The following is a 19,561-nucleotide window of genomic DNA, read 5'->3' as shown; positions in this document are numbered from 1 at the left end:
CAATATAGTAAATCTAAACAGTAGACAAAACCCCTATTTCCTTACCTTCAAGATAGCCACCAGGATAAACGATAAAAAACACTTATTCAATTTTTGTTTTTCCTGCCTAACGTTTTCCGATAAAATTGACTTGCCATTACGATTGCCTATTGAGGCGCGAATGCAAGAAAAACTTACATCCTTTAAATAAACCAATAAATTCAATAAATGTATAAGACTAGCAAACCCCGTCAACATTGTTCCGTCTTAAAGGTGATTTAAACAAATATGTGTAAATGTTCATTAAATCTAACAGTTATTTTCTTACCAAACAATAAAATAAAGCAACAGGCTCGCTTGGTTTTTAAAATCGGAAATTGTCGGACATATTTGATTTTTATGTATAAAATTAATCGAAAAGTAGTGTCCGTTTTTATTATAATAACCACACTCAATAATTTTACAAAATCTATCAAAGTCGTACATCTTATTTTCTTGTCTCGCACCCTAAATTTATCATTAAAATTATGCGAATTGTAATTTTCAACCAATCATTTTATAAATACATAAATCATGAAAAACCAACATTCTTTTGTATCGATACAAAAGTGTACAAATACTTGCTGATGGATCCCATTTAAGGCTATGCAAATGAGCAAGAAATAACAGAACATCTTTCGAAGAAGTTGAATTCTAGAGGAGCTAGTAATGATAAAGTTAGCTGTCAACCAGGAATGTATGTTTATACCCAAATTGGTTGTTTATATCTATATATTTATATCTTCTCTTCTGCTACTACGATGTATTTAAATGTTCAGTTTAGTAAAGAAGATGCGAAAACAAAAGTGTTACAATATTTGTATTGTTGATGATAGCAAATACGAAATGGTTCCAAAATAGAATGGAGCCAAACCAACTCATATGTTTCAAAATTTGTAAAGGCAATCATCGACTAGAAAGTTTGGTTACTTTCTAGGAATTAACAATTGCACTGGCCAGCATTCGCTGCTTATTATGAATGTAGAATGTATGGTTTTGACATTGTTTTACCAACTTTCTCCTGTTCTTTTTTGCATTTTTTGCCGTATCGCCGTTATTCGACAGCCACACAGCCGAGTGGTACTGGCCTGCAGCACTCTGATGTTCAGTTTTTTTTTAATTCACCTTATCAAATTCATTCGGATACCTTCCTCTTAACCCCTTTCTCATTTCCATATATGGGCAACTAAAACCACAAATTGCTTAAATAATATTTTACTCCACCCTACTGGCTTATCTATTCCAAGTGCTTACTAACCTTTTCCTATTTATTTGTTAACCAGCTTTCATTATCCCTTGTATTTATTTCATAATGAACTTTTTATTAATCTAAGCCCTCTTTTTTCTAATTGAACACCTTCTCCTACAATATTTAAATTATATACGACATATTTTGAAATTGTAGAAAAAAGCGATAAAAAATCAACAGTTTTTGCCCACGCCAACAAACTCCAAAAACTGATCTGTGATTTTGTGCTTCTTCTTTCTTTTCCACACCTTCTTCATCTATCCCACTCTCACTTCATGTTCCCGTCGACCATGCAACTGATGTGCGTGATGACGTAACACGGGAATCCAAACGCGTAATCTATGATGATGTGTGATGATACAATGATAAAAATATCGATAAAACTACTTCGCACAAAACATACACTCAAAAACACCCCTGACACATATACACTATGTTACATGCCGCTAAACCATCCAACACCCCCGCCCCCCCAACCCTCTCTCTCTTCTCTTTCGCTATTTCTCGATTCCGGTCTTTACTTTCCACTACGGTTAACGATAACTTCATCCTTACGAATCCATCAACCACACACACTCTACGATCTCGGGCTGCAATCACTACCACCGCTTGTTCGGATAATGACCGGATAAAACTTAAAATTCGGTGTCAACTTCGTACTTACTTTATACGTGTGGTGATCGTGAGCCTTCCTTCCGAATCTATCATTTATTGTTTCGGCATGTTTTTGGACAATAAAAAAACCATCCCATTACAATTACACACACAAACACTGTTGGGAACGGCATGGGGATGGGGGTGGGAGCAGAAAAAAAACCACACGCCTTAAGTACGATCCACCGTACGTGAAAAAGCCGATGGCGAAGTACGTGGGTAGTGTCACGGCAGCCAACCATCATTCGCAGGACGACATTTCGCTCGCTGGCTCGAACAAGCTGATTTTTGGCAACCAGACCACTCAGTTCAGGTAAGTAGTGCCCCGTTCAATGATGGATACCGAACTACACATCTAGTGTAAGGAAAAACCAATTTTGACAAAAACCATTGATCCTTCGATCTCAGGAAGCTCCCCAGTGGTTTCCTCAAGAAACCCAAACAGTCAATGGGACCATTAAATCCCAAACCCTTCACAGATCAATACACCAAATCCTAAACAGAAACATATGAGACGAAACACCTAATCAACGAGAATTAACAAAAGCAAACCTTCAAATATTGGTCTCATAAATACGGCCCGATCCGTTCTTCTAAGATAAAAAAAATATTTATACATATATTGGTCTCGATAGCCTCGACTTTAGCGATGTATGTGTGAAACAGCGCAATAATCTTTAGCACACACACACCGTTCTTTTAATAACTATTCTGAACGAGTCGTTTGAGCTTTGATCTTCATCAAATCATTGTTAATGGTTCCCTTCTCTCTTCTCTATTCTCTCGCTCTCGCTCTCTCTTTCTCTTTCTCTCTCTCTCTCTCTTTCTCTCTTTCTCTCTTTCTCTCTCTCTCTTTCTCTCAATTTTCCTCTACTGACTTCCTATAATTCCTTTCTTACAATTGTTCACCACACACCCATCAACAAAAATCAAAACTGGACTGTCCTTTTATTGGTTAAAAAAGGACAGTGCGACTCATAAGAGCGATGATCACAATGAATGGACACAGTACTTACTTATCCGGCAACTACAACCGTCGAGCGGTCTTAGCCTACAACAGAGACAATGTTAATACTACATTGCTTCCTGTAAGACTGTGGTTTTTACGGGCGGGGTTGTTGGCCCCGCACCAACCCCCTTGTCATGCCAGTCACCAACCAAATCGAATTGGTTATTGGGACACAGTAACACACTATACACAACAACAAAAATCATTTTTTTAAGTTGGTTTTGGAAATACAAGCAAAGGCTCATAACATCCAATACTTATTCTTTAATCGAAGAATTGGGGTTTTTTTTCGTTCCATTGAACATTAAACTTTATTAAAAACATTAAACATATCGCTAATTTCCATGACATTTATTAAATCGCTTCTGGGTATAGAATGTTATTAGTATTTCCTCCAGCTGCATACAAAAACAAATCCGACGGTTTTCCAACTCGTGAGCAGACCACATACAATTGGTCGTGGAAGAAGTAATCGTTATCTAGGTTTAATCTACTTAACACATGGGCTTAAAAGTCTCGGGCCTAACCCATAAATAACGCTAATCTTATTGCATTCATCACTTTTTCAGTTAGCACTAAATTTCAGCTAGTGCTAACTTTGCTGTTAAAATTTCAAGATATTCCACTCATTATTTTGCAAGTTATTGTGCTAAGAGTGACACTACTTTTGTTATTTTCGGATCAAAAGCAATTTGGTGTTTTAATGTTACATTGCTTCTTAATGAGGAAAAATACCGTTCAAGCAAAGCAACTGCTTGAAAAGTGTCTTAAGAACTCTGCTCCATCAGAAACAACAATAAAACGTTCGTTTGCTGATATCAAACGCCGTCGTAGGGACACCGACGATGCAGAACGTAGTGGACGTTCAAATGAGGTGGTAACATTAGCAGAACATAAAAAATATCCACAATATCGTTTTGAATGATCGAAAAGTGAAGTTGCGTGCATTAGCTGATATTGTGCCCCTTTTGCTTTGGGTTTGGCCTTTAAATGGTTAACAAACAAGTTTAACCCTTCACGAATACAATTACAATATCACTTACTTACGATACTATCTCATTATTCACGAATATTGGGAATTGAAGAATCATTCCATGTGAATGTATGCAGAATGAATTGTGGCACGTGGTCTCTTACACGTTTTTGATTCACATGAGCATTGTCCAAGAAACACCATCGGGCAGTAGGCCGTAGTAACCGAAATATGTACATGTCCACGACACCAAAGCACTTTCCACATTCATTTCAAGGCACTCACCGACATTTTCTCGGTATAGACTTACACGCTAGGCTAGATGGAAACGATTGGAAAGCTTCCATACGCAGTCGATGCACTGCAAATACTTTTACCAATACTTTTTTGGGCGGCATTGGGGAATCTCAGGCTAATCTTCAAAAGTAAAATGAATAATAGCCTGAAACGCAAAGTGTTTGACTCGTGTGTCCTTCCAGTGCTCACATACGGAGCTGAAACTCTAACTCTAACTAAAGCACCTGGAAAAAGTTGAAACGCAAAGAGAAATGAAAAGATGTATGATTGGAATCTCGCTCAGGGACAAAAAGACAAATCAATGGATCCGACAACAGACTAAAGTCGTAGATGTCATGGAGAGAATAGCGTCCTTGAAGTGGAACTGGGCAGGGCACATCGCAAAAATATCAAATGAACGTTGGACCAAGACAATAATGGACTGGAGACCTCCTACAACACGACCGATGAGCAGACCACCAAAACGATGGACAAATGGTATTAAAAGAGTAGCAGGGAATAATTGGAAACAAACTGGGAAACTGGGGGAGGCCTACATCCAGCAATGGACATTATAGACTAAAAAAGAAGTACACTTGTACCAAACTTTTACTAGTGACGGAAAATTACTTCAGGTTCTCATTCAACTACTCAAATTTTCGTATTTGCGATAGGAAGTAGACATGGGTAGATGGGAACAAGTAGACATGATCCCTTTTCGAGTTGAAGAATAGCCCAACTGTTAAAATGTTTCCCATCGTAGAACACAATGTTCGTGAAATAATTACTTTCGCACAAACCCAAAAATTGATTTCATCTTTTAAGTCGTACTATCGTTCGCAGTGATGCTACATCATGAACTTTTGAGAACCTGTAAAACTACGCCTTATGTTATTTAACTGGAAAGTATGCGTCAAATATTGAAGTTGTATAGTTTCAGTTCTTTGAGAATTTGCGCTAAACGAAGGAGCCCCATTTTCACTCTTAGGTGATACTGCACATGATTTTCGTCCACTTAGCGATGCTGCCAGTATCATTATAACGTTTTAAAGCCAGTACCATTATAACGTTGATTTTCGTCCACTTAGCGATGCTGCCAGTACCATTATAACGTGGTACGATAAACAAGATACGCTATGTCACACACGTTAAGGCAGCTACGCACAAGCTTGTTGTGATTTTAAAACTAAATGTAATATAATCATAATCTTACTCTTAAACTCCATTTTATACATTTTTGTATCAATCAACTGAGAAGCAAATACTTTTGGTCACATACAGTCTATACACTAATCTATCATTAGTACATATTTGGCGTACCTATCATGATTGGTTTAAAATATATGATTGTTCAAAGTGTAAAGTTATCCTGCCCAACGCTATACTGTTTATCTATATTTTTAAATTCCATTGTCGTTTCTGTTATGTTTGCTTTTTCTTTCATAATATGTTATTCTACGTATGATCCAGGTCGATTTGGCCTTTACCGTCACTAGTTTTAGTTCTTTCTACAATGCTTTCGTCCGATTTGCTTTAATTTGCAACTTGTCAGAAGATATTTGCGCTTTTCCCACTCCATTATTACTTTAGAGATGTGTCATTATATGGTTTAACTAATTGCGACTAATTGAGTTTAATTTAATTTAATTGCGGTTAATTGGTTCTTTAGGCGTAGAGAGTGAACCCTGGATTAGTTTTGAGTTATCCGAGTTGTAATGGCTTTGCATTCCAGTACGTTTATTTTATTTTATTCGGTTCAATTCACAGTTGACATTAGCGAAATTAGACGTTTGAGATGCTTTACGTTCGGTTATTTCAACTCCCTGGAGATCTGCATGGCTGGCAGCATGACACTACGATTTAAATTACGCATGGAAGTTGGCGCCACCATGACATTAAAAAAACAATAATTACAAAATTTATTTATTGAATTTATTATTTTTTTTTGTTTTTTTCAACTTATTTATTTATTCATTTATTGTGTAATTTACTATTTTTTAGTTTTTTATTATTTTCCACTTTTATAATTGGTTCAAACATGGTACATGGTCACTTGGTTCATAACATATTATAGTTTGGTACATATTTTGTAATTTCTTGTTCGCCCATTCGTGTCTCATTCGCATCCTATCCATCCAGTTCTTCGTTGCGGTTTTGTGGAAATGCTAGTTATAATTAAAGAAAGTGAACAAGAACTACAGAGATTAAAAATAGAAACAGATCAAAAAACCCTATAACCTTGCCTAGAAAATGAAACTGTAATTTGCACTAACGTTACATTTACCTCTTGTTCTGATGTTTTTTCCATGTTACCTTGAGTTTTCTAGTTCTCAACTTCTTATTGAAGGACAATTTTCAATATTCATCAACGGTTTGTTAATTCTACCTTGGTGTATACTGTCGGTTCTTGCCATTTATATTTTTTATTACCTTTCCTTTTGTTATGTATTATATTGGTATCTGATTTGTGTTCAAGTTGCATTCAGAGTTACCTTTTGCTGCTCACCGCAGTGTTTGATTGAGATTTGTGATAATTCACAGATTTGCAGTTAGCATTACATGTAGATTTTTTTTAACAGTCTTGTAGCAATATTACCACATCTGTCAACATTTACCGAGACTTAACACATTCTTGGGGAAATTACATTATATTCCTTCACAGACCAATTTATTCCAATAAAGCAAATTTTCCATACCGACCGATTATGAAATGGTTGCACCGTACTGTGAAACCCGATTTGTTTTTCTTTTTTCTTTTTGTTTAACTTGAAGACCAGTGTAACCAGTGTAAACGAGCCTTGGCACTCTGAATCTCACCGTCAGTCTGTCGGGTTACAAGCCCCGGTTATTCTCTAGGATGATGTATTATTGCTGCTGTCGTCATCGTGAGCTTAGCACGCTGATGCTCCTTCAATTCCGAGCACAGATGAGTCATCAAGGGGCCGTGTAGGCACATGAACGCATCTTTTTTCGCATATGCGCTTGCCATATCGCCGCAATTTATGTCCAGGCCTTATATTTAGACATATAATTTAAACACTTCCCGCACGCTGTCGAATCGTGGGCATGTCAGCAAAACATGCTCTAGCGTCTCCACGTTCGCTGACCATGCCGATCATAATTGGAGGACCAGACGAACCGTAAATCAGAGTGTAAAAATGTGAAATCGATCCCGCTTATGTCAAATCGTATATGAATCCGCAGACTCATAAACGATTTGACGTTAGAGATTACTGTCAAATCTTTTTTTTTTTCGCTTCGTGTTGCCCTTCAGTAAGCGAGATTTCGCGTAGTCCAAACGGTATAGGTACTCCCTGAAACAATCGGCGGATTTCTTTCAGGCAGATTTGATTTTTGGGAACAGATAGAAGTTGCTAGGTGTTAAATCTGGTGACTAGGGCGAATGTTTCATAACTGGGACCCGGTTTTGGGCCATATCCTTGACAGAGTGGGCGTTGTGAGCCGACACATTGTCTTGAGTTCTCTTTACATATCTCGGGTTTCATTTTGTCTCACTGTTTCTTTACTAAAGCCCACATGGTAAACAAAAACCCTAATACCTAATACGATGGGTTTCTTAAATTATTTTGGTCACTTTTTGAATATTCAAGTCAGTTTTTCATGTCACTGTCCGCTCGGAGCGCTTGTCATCTTCAACGTCTTCCCTATCCTCCTAAAAATGTTTGCTCCGCTCAAAAACTTTGGCACATGATAGGCAATCATCCCCGTAAACCCTCTGCAATATTTCATAACTTTGCGAAGTGCACTTTCCAATAAAAAAAAGTCTATCCAAATAGATGTAACATTAATTATTTTTATAGTGAGACGAAATTTCCCACGCTGCCCTCCCGATTTCACTATCTGTGATATAGAGAGCGCAACTGCTATCTCTTTGATTGTTTGTTTCGGAACGGAAGCGCCTATCTTTGCGGCGAAAACCTACACAATAAGCAACCGGCCAGTCCTCCTTGCCTGTTGCCATAGACGCACACACATGCAACGAATGACTCACTGCAGCTCAGCGTTGGGCTCGCATTAAGCCATTTTATAGTTAGATTCGAGAATCGGTAGCTGCTTCCCTTTTTTAATTTATCATCATGACTTTAATTTGCAACGTTTGCTACGCTTCTCAGTATCTCTCAGTATAGATGAGAACAACGGCAAACCCTTTCGGATGTGTCATAAAATCAGCACTATTTGAGAAGATTGGTGAAAGAAAAATCAGATCTATCCAGCATGAGGATGCTTTGGCTCCGTTACACAGGCATCGGGTTCATGCATGGTTTCTATCCGACCTTTCGGTCCGCCATCGCACCTGACTTCGTTGCACTTATTTTCCACACATGGGAAATTGATTTCTCATTGTTTATCGGGTTAGCTTACCACAAGATCCTAGATCTCCATCAAAATCAATGGATCGTGGAAGAATATTTGAACGCTTTAGAATCATTTTTAAACGTAAAACATGATCACGTATTTATAGTTGAGTACAGTTTTTTTTAAAGAACTTATAAATGCAAAAAAATCTGCTAACGTTAAACCAGTTTCGCTATTTGAAATTTGCCGTTTCTTTTGTTAAATGAAACAAATGTATTTGAAACGAATTTAAAATGATTTTATTTAAAATAATAGCCGTTTGCTTGTACATATATAGCCCATCTTTCAGACATATTATGGATTTCATTTCAATAACCCTTCGAACTATTTTCGCACAAAACTATATTGAGGCATATTTTGACTTCCTCAAGACTGGAATTTATTCGACTCCATGAATGCGTTCACCATTGATGTAAAAAGATTATGGAACCCGACATGGAGAGTATGGTGGATGTGATGTGAGATGTGATTCTAGCGGCTCGAGATACACCATCCATATCTCACCAGGTGTTTGGTTCACCAGCATCGTCTTACTACCAAAACGATTTGACTTTGCAGTGGATGGACTAACTTCACGAGCTGAAAGCCGTAACTGTTTTGTCTAGGAAACATAAACTAAACCAATTTTTTTCGCCTGGTTAAATCCGATGCAAAAACTATATATTAGGTAATCTAAAAAGAAGTCATTTTTTTGCGTGTAGTTCAAAATATTATTTAAGGTGGTTTCAATCGTCAGATTAGCATCAAATATACACTGTTGTGTTGGAAAATTTGTTGCCTTTTCAAAAATAATGCCCTCATAATGCCTCTGCCTAGCAGGCTTAGTCGTTTTTGGCTAAAAACTCGAGCAATCCATTTTCACAACCTTTCTTGATATCAATTTTTCATTCCTTTCCTCATCCGCAGTACCCATCCGTTCAAGAAATAGGTCGATTTCATTCCGTTTGGCCAAAATTGCGCAGATGGAAATTCGAGTCATCATGATGTTTGGTGTAAATAGGGTGGCGCCCAAACATCGAGCTTCTTTGTGAATCCAGCTTTACGCAAATGGCTTTAAGCTGTTCGATGATTGATCTTTAGCTATTGGCTAGCTAGTTCTGATTAGTAACATGCCGATCAACTTTGATTATTTCTGTGATTTTATCGACATTTTCGATTACGTACTAGACTTTAACATAAAAAATAACTGAAACGGGTCGACGAAACCAAAATTTATCACAACTAGCTGTTAGAGTATTGGCACAATAAACACCATGCAAAATTTTAGAGGCTTAACTTGAATTTTCGCCATTTTCAAAGAAAAACTGTAAAATGTACCGAATTTTCTCTTTGGTGACTTCCATTGTTTACACCCTGTAACGCACAAACGAATGGAATAAACAAAAAACAATGAAAGCATTTTTTTAAGTGTGAAGTGTCAGCTTTAAAACGAGCCTAAACTTAAAACTGTACGAACGATACTGCACGAGATATCGATCACTAAAGGCATCTACCGTGAAAATAATGGATTTCTTTTTAGACTACCTAATACTTCTTTTCGAACCGTAAAACCTGAATTTCATAAACCGTTTTGCAGCGTTCCATTTGTCTGTCGTTCAATGCGGATGGAATCAATTTTCCATACCATCGGATTATGGCTCATAAATGATGCACAATTCCTGATGGGGACATTTTAGATGTCCAGCCAATAGTTTTGTGATTGTGTTGTAAATGTAACTCTTGTAAATCCTCGTTTTCGTTTTTTCGCTGCACCAGGATGAATGACCATATCCTCCATAACATCTTTTAAATCCAAACCATTACTTTAAAATTGTTTTGTCTGAAATGTTTTTAGCTCTGGGTTATGTTCACTGTAAGTTTCTAACATCATTCGATGTGCTTCAATTATTGTTTTCTTTCGATAAAATAAGAAAAGGAACTAATGCCGCAAATGCTTTTTGCATGATACAGGAATGCTCAATACCGGAATAAATATTAAAAAAAAAGTTATTAACTTTAGAACTTTGATTTAAAATAGATAATTTCCCAGAAAAAAAGTTTGAGAATGTTAACGCCATTTATTTGTTAGTCTAGGAAGTTTTGGACAGATGTTTGTTGTTCTATCTCTTTTTTGTCCTTCATATCTATCTAACGTTTCAATCCCCACTTTTCTGTTTCTCATTATCTTTCTATCTTCATCTCTATCTCTATTTCTTTATCTCTAATGATCGCTCTCTCTCTCTCTCTCTCTCTCTCTCTCTCTTTCACTTTCTGTAATTTTGTATCAAAAGCAATGTGTTCCTCATTTAAACAAACAGAAACATTTTCAGAATTTTTCACAATGTTTGCAACGCTACTTGATTGAAAGTCAGCCAGCATAACGATTCACTTCCACTTCCTGTCTTACCTCTACTCACCTATTTTTAATCCACACTCTTTATTCCTTAACCAACATTTTCCCTAGCATATGCCTAGATTTGTAGAACGTCTGCGCCTGCGTCTGCGTCGGATATTTACGATGTGAAAAACTAATATCAATCTTGTGTGCTCTGCGCATTTCGCTTTCTTCTTTTTCTTTCTCTTTTCCTGTCTCTCTCTCTCTCTCTCTCTTTCTCTCTCTCTTTTTCTCTCTACCTTTCTCGTTTGTTGTTTTCTCATCATACTTCCGGCACCCGTGGTCCTGGTTAATTTCTCCATCGGTGTGATCATGCTGCCGCGGTGCGATGCGATGGTTCCATGTTTGAATATGGACTATGCGTTGATAAAAATGCTGTGACAATAATGTGTTGGAAATGTGGGTGTGGGTTTAGAGACCACAAAGCCATTCGCAGGATGACCGGATCAGTGAGCGAAGACGATCCCACTCATACCGGTAAGTACGTTAGTCCAACTCAATGGGGCAAAGGGTCCAACCAAAAAGCATAAGAATATTGGGATTGGGAATATAGTGCGAGTTGATGTCTAGAATAAATGTACGCTGCTAGAAGCATGGCGCTAGGCTAGAACCATGTACGCTCTTAGTAAGCAACTACTGATAGTAAGACGTTATGAGAAACAACAGGCCCAATCCAATTTTCGGATGGATGGAACTACTATGGTGTTCAATAGGTTCGTTGTCTCGATAACTCAGGGCGCTGCTACGAGCCTATTTTTTTTTTGTTATATTGGCACACTTTTCATATGAACGTATGTGAAGTTTCATTTCAATTAGTCACTTAAATTTTTGTTTATAGCTTTTTTTTTACAATCGGCATGTCACTGTATTTTTTACAACGGAGAAAACAAGTTTCGTGCAGTGATTGAATTTTTAATTTTGGAAGGATTAATAGCAATGGAAATTTATGGACCAATGTTGAAAGTGTATAAGGACTCTTGGCCTTCAATTAGTACATAAAAAGGGAGGTTTCTGAGTTTAAACGTGGTCGTACAAACATTCAAAACGATCCACGTCAAAAACGTTAAAAAAAACCCACACAACTTCTGAAATCGTAGAAAAATACAGGATATCGTATAGGAAAATCATCGAATCAATGGGTTTCAGAAAGCTGTGTGCACAACTGGTTGGTTGTTTGGTGGAAACATGAGTTGGGTACAAAGTAAAGTAATCAGAGAATGGTTTAAATGCCAAGCAATTGAGATTGACAAGTTTGGTGTGTGTGCCTAATACTATGGGCCAGAAACAGGCAGATGTTGAGAGTGAGGCTCCTGGAAGAGATGATGATCAGCAAGGACAGGCAGTTTGAGAGTATGATGCTGATCGCTTTAACTAAATCCCATACTTTTTTTTAGGTGGCCAGGTAGTAGTCGGTGTGGGCGGCCCTGTTTGTGGTACAGGTAGCAGCTCCGGCGGCGGCGGCGGCGGCTCAGGTGGAATGACCGGCATAGGAGGCCTCGTCGGGCCAGGAGCAGGGGGTGGGATCCTCGCGATCAATCTCGGAGGAGCCGGCGTTGGTCCTAGCGGCAGCGGTTCAGGCGCCCTGGGAAACCTCGGTGGTGTTCTTGGTACCGTGTCCGACGTAGAACGTACGATGAAGAGCCTAAACGGTTATCACGAAGACATCTTGGAGGCACTTCGATCGGCGGCACAGGCGCAACGTAGCAGTGCCAACACCCCGTCCGGCAGCATCAGCGAAGAGCTGCTACGCAAAACATTAGCCGAGTGCGTGGGAGGCTCGCAATTGAACACAGCCAACGTTCACCCACCCGAGCGCGAGTACGCCGCAAAACGGAACGTTAGCTCACGGACCGGGTCGCGCGAAAACGTCTGTGAGTCGCAGCCGCACGTGCTAAACGACGCTAGTCAAACTGCTACCTTACTTCACCACCATCGTCAGCAACAGCAACAACATTTGGTGCAACAACAACAACAGCAAGCCACTGGGCTGCTGGTAGACGATGACGACACGCCGTCAGTGGGGCCGCTCCGCATCCGCAACCTGGAAGATCTGATCCGGCAGCTCGAGCACCATTCTTCACGCCATATGAGCCCGAGTGGTTCCGAAGACATTCGCATGTCCGAGAATGAAGCTGAGCGTCACTACCGCGTGGACAGTTCTGCCGCCTGTAGTGAATCATCGCACGGGTAACTACCACCACACCCGCACCCCCCCCCCCCCCCCGCCCCCCCCCCACCACGCTTGCTCGGCCGCGCCTCATTCTCTATCTCTTTCTGTCCCGTTCGCCCTCGTTCTCCCTCTCTCTCTCTTTTTCTTTCGATCTTGGCCTATCGTTCTCTTTCTCTCTCTCTCTCTCTTTCTCTCTCTCTGGATCACCTGCTTTCATTCTCTCGCACAGCTCAAACCAGCAACTGGCACAGACGCAGAAGACAGCTACTATACTGCCACCGTACAGCAGCCGCTGTCGACCACCGCGCTCCGACGACGAGAGCCGCTTTGCTTTTGGGAGTGGGCCGGGAGGCGGCATCGCTAGCGGCTCGGCAGGTGTCATTGGAGGGGTTGGGGGTGGCTCCGGCACGGGACGGTACCGGCACGGCGCTGGCCGCCATCCGAGCCACCAGTCTCACTCGCCGCACTCCTTCACCCACCACTCGCACCACAGCCACGCACACAGTAGTCACGCCGCCCATGCCGGCCACTCGTCCCACCACTCGTCCCACACACATCTGCACCAGGACGAGGAGGGCATCTACGAGAGTGCAGATCCGGTTCATCAGGCGCATCCGTTACACCCACACGACCCGCGTACCAGCGCTTTAGATCAGCGCGACACTAACGACAGTGAAAGGTAGGTCTCCACTACTGACTCCTAGCCTACAGCCTCGTTACATTACGCTTCCGTTGGTTGGTTGTGCTTCTTCCACCCACTTCCAGTTGCTTTTGTTAGATGGCACGCTAGCCCTTTACATGCACTACCTTTGCGTTTCCTGTTTGTTGGTTTGTTTGATCTCGTTTAATTTGTTTGTTTCCGTTCGCTCTAGAGCCCTTAAACAACAGACGGTTTCTTTCAATTGCTTTTATGTGCATAGTTTTTATATACATTTGGTGCAAAGTTCGATGTTTCCTTGGTTCGTTCCTTTATCTTGATTCTCCCTTTAGTTGGATACTAGAGATCATTGAAAGTTCGAATTGGCGCGAAACGCTCAGGGGGTCATCAGTACTGTTGGTGTCATTGCTCCCATTTCTTCCATTACCACCACCCCTATACCGCTAAGATTGGCGTAATATTGCTTTACCATGTTCGTTCATTCAGCAGTGGACATTTTGTATGTGTCCATGGTTTACAGCGATGTTCGATGCGTTCCATCATAAGCGACAATTCAATCACGCTGCATCCTAACGTACCTCCCCTCCCTCCACACCCCTTATCAGACTTGCATGTAAGCATGATGAAGTACGATGACCTTCGAGAGTGTAGCTTTTTATTCAAAATGCTTTCTTCGGTTTCACTCATCCACCATTTTTGCATCGATTTCCATCACCGATCTGTGTGTTCGATGATAGGTTCGAACGTTTAAGTTGAGCGGTGATTGCATCGCTGCCACACGACCAATGCATTTCAATGTATTTGGTTAGTGTTGGATGGCGTGACCCTTCGACTTCTCCCACCATAACCCACGCCGTCTCTGAAACACCCGCTACTATGATATTTGCATCTAACTCAACGCTTTAAGTTTGAATTAAAGACAAAGATGTGTTTAGATCACTTGAAACAAACGCCTTGAAAGTGTATATAAGAAATCAATACACTCGACACCAAAAACTCGCTCAATATTAAAATCAATGGAGCTGTCAACTGGTCTAGTGTATTTAAAGAGTTTGCGCTTGAAACTGGTAAGTCGAATGTGTGTGCATCCGTACAAGCTAGTTTGACAATAAACTATAGACTAATGGAACATACAAAATTCCATTTTGAACTTAAAGACACCCTCACGATAGGGCAGCAGAATAGAACTCCTTGCTCTGGACGATACAAAAGGGTACATCCTATGATTTGATTCATAACATGTATATCTTTTCGTCCATTCAGCGCACAATTATCACTGGAAACTCACAATTGTGCAGCTCATCGCCAGATTGATAAGTGCATAATCTTAGTGCACTGCAGCACCACATAGCATAAATTGTTGACAAAATGTATGAGCTTTTAAAATTCAACAACATGTTTGTTGGTAGCCAGAGAATGCGATAAAAAACTATAATACCACACTTTTGCGGCTCTTTCGACGCACTCCCACCATCTCAAGCGGGGCCTACAACGCCTCCCTTGTACCTCTGGACGGCCAAAGCAGACTTTGAGGGCTGGTTCGTCGTCCGCAATTCTCATGAGATGACCAGGCCACTGAAGCCTGGCGAGGTGTACCGTGGTATATGTGAGCTAAGGTTCCATGTTTGACTTTTTCATATCAATATAAATTGTCTCGCTGACGTGTCAATGGGAAAACTTTTTACTCTGAGGCTAGAAATTGACATTTCGCAGGGACTAAAAATGCCTCAATGCCTCAAAAACGCAAATTCAGAGATTAACTTAAAATGGCCAACTAAAACTTGTTCAAATCAAACTAAACTGATACAGTGGATCATTTGAAGTGTTGAAGCTCAAAGTTCATAGTCGAGCTATGTTCTGCAAGCCAGTCTCTTTCCAACCAGTGCTTTTCATGGCATTATTGGCCGAGATGGATTTTTTTAAAAATTGACCAACCAAAATGTTGCTCACATTTGATGGAAGCCAATCCGCCTGAATTGCACAGCGTGGTTTTGTGACCCCAGAATGTGAATAGGAAAGTTTGACCCTTCCACACCTCGCGGGAGGAGGGGCTCCCATACAAACGTAACGTAACGTAACGTCCCATACGTAACGTACAAACGTTTTCGAGCAAATGGAACCAACTCCGGCAGATGGGAGTTTCGGGGAAGGAGAAATGTTCTGATGAATGTTTGAAACCCCTCCCCTCTTTACAAAGGGCGGCTCCCATACAAAATCTGGGTTAATGTCAGCAAAACTCGGATAATTTTCAAGCAATTTGAGCCAAACTCAGGTGGTGCGAGTTTTGACATGTATCTAACGGGAAACGAAAACGGAAGCCGATCGGATACGTCACCGGGAAACGGAGGAGTAACGTAAGGTGGGAAGGGAAACTAAACGAATACGTCACCGGGAAGCCCGATCGTATGAAAAGTAGGAGTAACGGCAAGCTGATCGGATACGTCACCAAGAAGTCCTCTGAAACGCCTCCCAATCGAGAAATAAGGATGAAATGAGGCGCAGCGACGCGCGCCGGGAACAGCTAGTGTTATATAAAAATGCACAGGATGATACAACTAAGATTCTCTTTTTCATTTGGTTATAAACCAAGAAAGGCTTAATATGTTTAGATGGTTGAAAATTTATTCGAAAAGTTCATTCATTACATTTATGTATAAAATATAATTTTGGTTGCAGAAAATTGAGAAATATGAAAAACTTATTTCCAAACTTCTTCCAAAAACTTCAACTCAAACGGTACGATAGTTGAAAAGCTCATTTCCACCTCGCTGGAAATGATAATATGGTTTTGTAAGCAGAATTGTCTTTTTGGAGTTCGGAAAACCCACACGTCGTGCAAAAGAAGCCAATGCATCAAAAAAAAGGACTCTGTTTGGTGCGGATGTTGGTCTGGCGGAATCATCACCCGCCGTATTAATGAATGAAGAAAGAACTGTCGTAACCGTCGATGCCGTACGCTACCGAGCAATTTTGGCTGATTGGTTCTTTCGTGAAGTTGAAGCTGAGACTTGGATGACATATGGTTTTAACAGGTCGGCGCTATTTGCTATACGATATTTATATCGATATTTTGCAACCCATCATCGAAAATCCAACATTCAGCAGAAGTGGTGTTGTGAATTGGTGGTGGTGGTGGCCTCAAAGAAGCTTTGGGGATCGGTGAAAGACAAATGTTACGCGAACAAACCAGTAAGCAACTATTGACGACTCAACGCCATTTTTTTTAATAACCAACTGAAAAAGAGAATCTTAGTTGTATCACCCTGTTGTATGTTGACACTACCTTGCCAAGTATGCGTTCTTTACGAAACAACAGATAAAAAATTCAATTCTACCACCATATGAGAACTTCCGATAAGAATTGAACTTGCAACTGGAAAGTAGTTCATACATATACGGAGTCATTTATGATTTGGGTTTTGACTGGTTTCCATTTTGGGCGTTGTTTCCAGAAAATGAACATTACGTTCAAACCTATTGCTTGCTATGACAAGTTCTCGATATATTTGATTGAGTGAACTCGTCGGTTTTATAATAAAGTTGGGAAGTAGCTGCAACGATATTGGGATTTGTTCAAAACATGAACTGCTACTGCTTGCGTTCGTTGGCCCCCCGAATTGGTGTAACGATCTCAACTACTGCAGAAACTGCAATCTAACTTTGAAAAGATGCAAGTTCTACATGGCTCATTTAGTAATTACACATTCTAACTAACACAATCATCATTGCACACCAATTCATTCACCAATCATCGCTCTGTAAGTTTTTCGGTTCATTATTATCGGTTCGGTTAGTGCCCGAGGCCAAAAGAAGTTTTCAAACCGTTTGTTCTTTCGTTGTGTATCGTTTGTGGTATCACTTTTTTAGTGATGACTTATTTCAAGCTCAACAACAATTAGCCCGATGGGCGAGTGAGGATGTGGTATCCGTGGTGGTAATGGAACAAGGAACGGATGCGGCCCACGCGCAAGGTCCATCATCAGCCAATACCACACACGGCCATATGCAACAGCATCCATCGCAGCAGCAACAGCCGTTGCATCATCATCAACCGCCGCAGCCAGCTCCAGCATTGGTGCATCTGCAGCAGCAACCGCTACCGCCACCGCCTCCGCATCAACTCATAGACAGCGTCAATGGAGTGCCAGTAATGGGCAGTTGTCACAATATCAACAATATGAACCACCAGGTGAACAGCAGAGACTACTATCCTTCGCCACCATCCACCGAGACCGGGAGCAGTGGAAGCGTAATACAGCCATTGAGACGTGGACCCATTACGCCTGGCCCAGGACCCGACGGAAATCATATAATGGAGAATACCGGTCGGTATCCCGAATATAAACACTGATAATAGCTGAACGGGATTTGATGTTTCCGAACCGAAATTAAATCCCTTTCCGCTCTCACAAAGCCACGCAGACAAGTCGATCCTAGTTCCAAAAAAAATCTCAACTCACTCGCCCATAAGGCGAGCTTGGATTAAGCCTAGGACTACCAGAAATCTGAAATGGTATGAACAATGCAGAAGCTGTACAGAAAGTGGATCAAAACCACTGAATCTTCTAAAAGCTGGTACTCTGATGTTTTGATGGCTCTGTACCTAATTACTGCAATCGTATTGATTCTTTTCTTAGAGATTCCACCACTTTCACTTACCGTGCCCTTGTAATGTAATGTATACTTAATCACCCTACCACTTTCTCGGTATACACTCCGAGCAATGCAGAGATTTGACTCTGCACATGACATCGGTATAAAAAGCACGTACAACATAGTGAAGGAGAGAGACCGAAAGAGCCAGAGGAAAAGAAAAAGAGAATTATAAGATTAGTAGAATGAGAAAACTCAACACATGAACTTACAAAATTATAGACCAGAATCAGCAGACTGGAACTTGATCGACTAAATTAAATAAGTTTTCCACTAACCGCATTAATTCAAACTGGAATACATGGACAAATGTCACACATGGACATGGACACGGAGGTCGTACGAATCAGGCTAGTGAAGGATATAAACACCGCAAATCCCGTATAAGTTAATTAGCCTTATTTTTAAAGGCTCGTATAAGAAATGGAAATTAATTTGTTAACAATTAAGAGGCCCTGCTCACACGAAATATTATAGATCTCTTAGACAACCGTAATCCTAACTCACATAGGCACCATTGACATTGTGTAACGTCGATTTTGCTTGAAATGCGACCCATTTCAGAAATCTGGAAAAAAATAATAGTAAAACTAGTCAAACCAGACATTAGCTGAAAAAAAATAGAAAAATGGTAAATCCAGGTTCTAGACGACACATTGACCAAAAATCAGGCAAATCGGGAAGATTTAGAATAAATTAAAAATCGATTTTATCAAATTATTCTTGAACGGATTGACGAGAGGTTAACATTGCGCGGCATTGTGAAGAAAGGCGGAGGACACAGTTATTAATTAAAATATTATCGGAGAAAAATAAAACAAACAATAATTATGAATGAAGAATGCAAGACACACACATACGCATACAAAACGAATAGTTCCATGTTAAAGTAAAAACTAATTATGAAGCAGAAAACAAAGGATTAAAAATACTTAAAACATTGTACACATACACTACTGTGTGAAACAATATATCTTTATGAAAATCAAGACGAACACATGAATGAATAAGCAGAATACTGGTATAAAAAGCGAATAAGGCCCAGCCAGACACAAAACACTCCCACACTTACCAAACCCTTTATCTGAAAGCTAAAAAAAGCTTTAAATATAAGTTTCCATCAAAAGTCATAAGCCGCCACAATTCTTGA

At 40.2% G+C, this 19,561-nt stretch overlaps 1 protein-coding gene across 1 annotated transcript in view; it reads left to right on the top strand.

The window, feature by feature from the left end:
* Positions 1-18,109, top strand: part of LOC128268731 (uncharacterized) — a 53,787-nt gene extending 35,678 nt beyond the window's left edge. The window contains exons 18-22 of the mRNA XM_053005965.1: positions 2,076-2,234; positions 11,346-11,407; positions 12,325-13,117; positions 13,330-13,779; positions 17,626-18,109. Coding sequence (XP_052861925.1) covers positions 2,076-2,234; positions 11,346-11,407; positions 12,325-13,117; positions 13,330-13,779; positions 17,626-18,109 — 1,948 coding nt within the window. The remainder of the gene's footprint in view (positions 1-2,075; positions 2,235-11,345; positions 11,408-12,324; positions 13,118-13,329; positions 13,780-17,625) is intronic.
* Positions 18,110-19,561: the final 1,452 nt, after the last annotated feature.

Source organism: Anopheles cruzii, chromosome X, assembly GCF_943734635.1.
Source record: "Anopheles cruzii chromosome X, idAnoCruzAS_RS32_06, whole genome shotgun sequence".
Lineage (NCBI taxonomy): Eukaryota > Metazoa > Arthropoda > Insecta > Diptera > Culicidae > Anopheles > Anopheles cruzii.
The sequence above is the reverse complement of the archived record's forward strand: the minus strand, read 5'-3'. Positions and strand labels throughout refer to the sequence as shown.